The sequence below is a fragment of the Limulus polyphemus genome, unplaced genomic scaffold (genome assembly GCF_000517525.1).
Source record: "Limulus polyphemus unplaced genomic scaffold, Limulus_polyphemus-2.1.2 Scaffold5234, whole genome shotgun sequence".
Lineage (NCBI taxonomy): Eukaryota > Metazoa > Arthropoda > Merostomata > Xiphosura > Limulidae > Limulus > Limulus polyphemus.
The window spans coordinates 17,315-22,770 of NW_013670844.1; the positions used below are offsets into that span (position 1 = coordinate 17,315).

Below are 5,456 nucleotides of genomic sequence, written 5' to 3' on the forward strand. Positions count from 1 at the left end.
TAGGAGCCTTAGCTGTAGACAAACAAATTGTTTAGTAACTAGGAGCCTTAGCTGTAGACAAACAAATTGTTTAGTAACTAGGAGCCTTAGCTGTAGACAAACAAACTGTTCAGTAACTAGAGCCTTAGCTGTAGACAAACAAACTGTTTAGTAACTAGGAGTCTTAGCTTTGGACAAACAAACTGTTCAGTAATTAGGAGCCTTAGCTGTAGACAAACAAACTGTTCAGTAATTAGGAGCCTTAGCTGTAGACAAACAAATTGTTTAGTAACTAGGAGCCTTAGCTGTAGACAAACAAACTGTTTAATAACTAGAAGCCTTAGCTGTAAACAAACAAACTGTTCAGTAATTAGGAGCCTTAGCTGTAGACAAACAAACTGTTCAGTAATTAGGAGCCTTAGCTGTAGACAAACAAACTGTTTAGTAACTAGGAGCCTTAGCTGTAGACAAACAAACTGTTTAGTAACTAGGAGCCTCAGCTGTAGACAAATAAACTGTTCAGTAACTAGGAGCCTTAGCTGTAGACAAACAAACAGTTCAGTAACTAGAAGCCTTAGCTGTAGACAAACAAACTGTTCAGTAACTAGAAGCCTTAGCTGTAGACAAACAAACTGTTCAGTAACTAGAAGCCTTAGCTGTAGACAAACAAACTGTTTAGTAACTAGAAGCCTTAGCTGTAGACAAACAAACTCTTTAGTAACTAGAAGCCTTAGCTGTAGACAAGCAAGCTGTTCAGTAACTAAGAGCCTTAGCTGTAGACAAACAATGGTTTGTCCTCGATTGGTGCTGATATATTTAACTGAGTAAACAACGATTAAACAAACAAGTTCATCATGGTCTAACAATACACGCGTATGATGAATCTAGTTTGGTTCATCGATTTCACACACACTTTTCAGTACTTCTAAAATATTCATTGATAACGAGTGATTTAACCTGTTACTTATCTACATGAACATTGTCATGTGACAAATTCAACCACATAACCGGTAATAATTTGAGTTTGATAAAACGATGAGAACCTTATCCGATATCATGTCAATATCATGATATCAAAACAATTGTCCGCATGTTTAGAAGAAAATCTTGTTCAGCTTGCTCTACACGTCTACACCAATGGTTGAAATCCACTGTTTAAGTCATTCCCATTCTGTTGAACAAAAGTGTAAAGACTTCATTGTATGAGTATAGTTCAAGACTTCATTGTATGAGTATAGTTCAAGACTTCATTGGATGAGTATAGTTCAAGACTTCATTGTATGTGTATAGTTCAAGACTTCATTGTATGAGTATAGTTCAAGACTTCATTGTATGAGGTGGTACTTCTTCAGTGTGTATAGGATAGTAGCTGAGTTATAGAGAGTTTTTATTCTGGTGTGCTTGTAGCTGAGTTATAAAGAGTTTTTATTCTGGTGTGCTAGTAGCTGAGTTATAGAACGTTCTTGTTCTGGTATTAGGTATTAGTTGAGTTATAGAACGTTCTTGTTCTGGTATTAGGTATTAGCTGAGTTATAGAACGTTCTTGTTCTGGTACTGGTATTAGCTGAGTTATAGAACGTTCTTGTTCTGGTATTAGGTATTAGCTGAGTTATAGAACGTTCTTGTTCTGGTATTAGGTATTAGCTGAGTTATAGAACGTTCTTGTTCTGGTATTAGGTATTAGCTGAGTTACAGAACGTTCTTGGTCTGGTATTAGCTGAGTTATAAAAGTAACGAGATATTTTTCAGAGTCAGTCACACAGAGACTAATCACTACTAGAAATGAAAATTCGACGAACCGAGCTATAACACTACACTAATATACTAATACATTAACTCTACCACATAGAAACATGAATTCGGGAGTCATGACGAAGATGGTCTGACGAGAAAAGTCATTAACGTTTCCAAAGTAAACGTGCTTCCAAGAACGGTTTTAGGGCACAAGTTACATAATGAACAATATCTATATTTAAATGATTTAATTGTCTGCCACGGATGGTTTTTCTAACATCCAACCTTACTGTGTTTTCAGCACATGAATTTCAGTGTTAGCAGGGTATACTACTTGAACTATGGTCCACTATTAATCACCTTGTATGTAATGTTTTGTTTATCATATGCGATAAGTATTTCGACGAAAAAACATCAAGGATATGATGGATACGATCATAAACTTCAGAGATTAATTGGAGATAAAACGTCTGCTCTCTAGGTGGTTCGATAACAAGGTTTTTATAAGCTTTGTCTTTGAAAAGTGACGTGGGTAAATCCAGTGAGATTTCATGGTAAACATTTATCATTGGCTAAAGTCTATTGCATAGTTATCTTCATCAGTATTTCAGTTTGATTATCTCAGTGGAATCAATATAGATTACACATTCCTGCAAATTTAAACTTCATAAAAGTTGTTTTGGTTTTAATAACGGAATTTCCATAACTGAGCTACGCAGATTTCGAAAATAAAGATAGTTCTACGAGGAATTAAACTGGTTAGCACTTACAACTTTGTTAAACAAGAATCATTTTAGTCCTACGAGAAATTAGACTGTTAAAATCGTGCATATTATTATTGCATCTTTGTCTACAGGCGACCTGAAACCGTCGTCTTCGTAGCCTGGATGGCTTTTGGAAAGTCTGCAGGAAGTAGTTGCGAGCTTTTGGCATGACATTTTTTAAAACAATATTTACAGCCTCTGTATTACTACGTTACTAATGTTATCATCACTGTCTATAGATCTTCCGGTTTCTTCATATTTCTAGTTAGACAGTAATAATAGTAATTAGGTTTCGACTTTTTCTTGGTTATTTAACATATAACAACAGCAAGAAACTTGAAAAATGACAATAGATAATTTCCTTGCGTTAAAATCAAGGGGAAAAGTGGTTATTAGTTTGTGAAAACATCGAGTCCTGTTGAAAGCAGTTAGACGAAACAATCCTTTTTCAACTAACCTTTTTTTTCTCTATGTAAAGACATGACTAGAAAGTACAGTCTGAATTCTGTTAAAACTCGATGTTAGATACCTAAGAAATGGTGGTCTCTCCTTAGTTAATTGTTTTTAAGCCCAGAGGCGTTTAAATGGCCAGCTCAGCTTTCCATGAACAGAGCCGTTTATATGGTCAGCTTTACATGAACAGAGGCGTTTATATGGCCAGCTCAGCTTTCCATGAACAGAGGCGTTTATATGGCCAGCTTTCCATGAATAGAGGCGTTTAAATGGCCAGCTTTCCATGAATAGAGCCGTTTATATGGTCAGCTTTACATGAACAGAGGCGTTTATATGGCCAGCTCGGCTTTCCATGAACAGAGTCGTTTAAATGGCCAGCTTTCCATGAACAGAGTCGTTTATATAGCTAGCTTTCCATGAACAGAGCTGTTTATTTCGAGATGTTACTTTCAGCTTGTAAATTTTAGTCAGCTAAGAACTATTGTTTATTATTTTAGTAATGATAACTTCAAATTCTCGGTCGGAAGGACCTTTTTTGTAACAATAGCATTAACTGAGCCGGTGAGAAGTGTGGTTTCGCAATCTGTTGCTGTCCATTGTGACATAAAGAGTGATTTAACTTTCTCGATCCCGACATGGCGATGTGGTTAGGGCCCCGGCATGGCCAGGTGGTTAGGGCGCTCGACTCGAAATCTGCGGGTTCGAATCCCCATCACACCAAATATGCTCGCCCTTTCAGCTGTGTGTGTGTGGTGGGGGGGGGGTGTTATAATGTGACAGTCAATTTCACTATTCGTTTGTAAAAGAGTAGCCCAAGAGTTGGCGGTGGATGGTGATGACTAGCTGCCTTCCCTCTAGTCTTACACTGCTAAATTAGGGACGGCTAGCGCAGATAGCCCTCGTGTAGCTTTTTCGCGAAATTCGTAAAAAAACAAACCAATTAACTTTCTAAGAAGTTACCAGAAAATTCGTGACTCTGTTTTCGATGTCGGATGTTTAAATTAAAGATATTTATTTATTTTTGTTTTTCATTTCAGGTTCTGTCTAGGGTTACCTTTCATACTTCCACGACCCAGCGAGAGTTGCGAACCGAAGAAATGCGAAGAACCGCGGGAAAACGGATGCATAATCTGTGTAAATCATGAAAATGTTAATAGCTGCTCCTTAAAATGCAAAAAAGCTTCAGACGAAGCGATTGAAACGATCCTTCGGTGTGTTCAGAAAAATAACTCCTGCGAAATCACGGAGCTCAGCCTGGAAGGCAGAAATTCTGTAAAATCACTTGAGAAGTTTTGCGAAGTCGTGCCTGGTGTGAAAAAGTTACAATTAATTAATGTAGATGGAGCGAAAATCGGCACTGGTGTCAAAGAGTTAAACCTGTCAAATCTCAACTATTTATTTATTAGGGGCAGTCTATTAGATAGAATAAACGGTGATTTATTTGAAAACATGAGAAATTTGAAAATCCTAGATTTGCTGGACGGCAACATCTCCTTCGTCGACGACGACGCTTTTCGGCTGTTAAATAACTCACTAATGTCTCTGAGTTTAGAAGGAAACGCGCTGAAAGGAATCCCAGAAGCTGTGAACAACCTAGCAAACGTACGAACCATGTCATTAAAAAGTAACAAGATATTCGAACTTCGCTCCCAGGTGACCTTGCCAAACTTGAAACAACTCATATTGAGTCATAACAACATATGGAAAATACATTCTGTGGGCAATTTCGAAAAACTTGAAACTTTAAATCTTGAATTTAACAAAATCGTCTACGTCGATAAACGTATGCTATTCAACACCGGTCAGCTGAAGACGCTATATATAAATAACAACGAAATACATACACTTTCCCCAACCTTCTGCACCAAAACTTTAAATAAACTTTACAGTCAGAATAACCTTATAACTAACATTAAGTCTACATTTTCTGCACGCTGTTCAAACGTACAATTCTTAGACATTTCTAACAACTCTTTAGGAGAACTGAGAACATCAGCTCTTCCCTGCGGATCCCTAAAAACGTTAAAGTCGTCGCATAATTCCATATGTAATATTCAAGAAGGACTTTTTTCTAAGTGTTACAATCTCACCATTCTTGAGTTGCAGAAAAACAACATCAGTTATATTCCCAGAGAAAGCTTTCCGGAGAAACTACAGTTTACAAACTTGACAATTACAGGTAAGCCTTTTATTTCCCATATCTTTGTCGATTTATAATATTTTTGTTTTCACTCACATTATAAGATTTATTTAGTGAAAGAAAACCCAAACAGTAATATTTTCCTGTGAAAATATAATAACCCATGGGATCGTTATAAGATAATAAAGTCTCACTATTCGGCCTCACAAGAGTAGTTCATGAGTTGCCGGTAGGTGGCGTTTCCTAGCTACTACCCTCTAGATCAGGGGTCACCAAACTTTTTTCACAGCTGGCCAGATAACTGAGAGAATGACGAGCGCGGGCCGCATAACCATTTTGTTCAATATAATACAGTACATACACAAAAAAATAAAGATAACAAACAT

The 5,456-nt window shown here is 37.0% G+C and overlaps 1 protein-coding gene across 3 annotated transcripts in view; it reads left to right on the top strand.

The window, feature by feature from the left end:
- LOC111089102 (leucine-rich repeat and fibronectin type-III domain-containing protein 5-like) overlaps nt 1-5,456 on the top strand; it is a 29,313-nt gene that overhangs the window by 13,019 nt on the left and 10,838 nt on the right. For all 3 annotated transcript variants that reach the window (XR_002613443.1, XM_022400910.1, XM_022400909.1), the window contains exon 2: nt 3,968-5,109. Coding sequence is in view for 2 of the 3 variants with exons in the window: in XM_022400910.1 (XP_022256618.1) it covers nt 3,968-5,109 (1,142 nt within the window). In the remaining variant the exon portion in view is untranslated. The remainder of the gene's footprint in view (nt 1-3,967; nt 5,110-5,456) is intronic.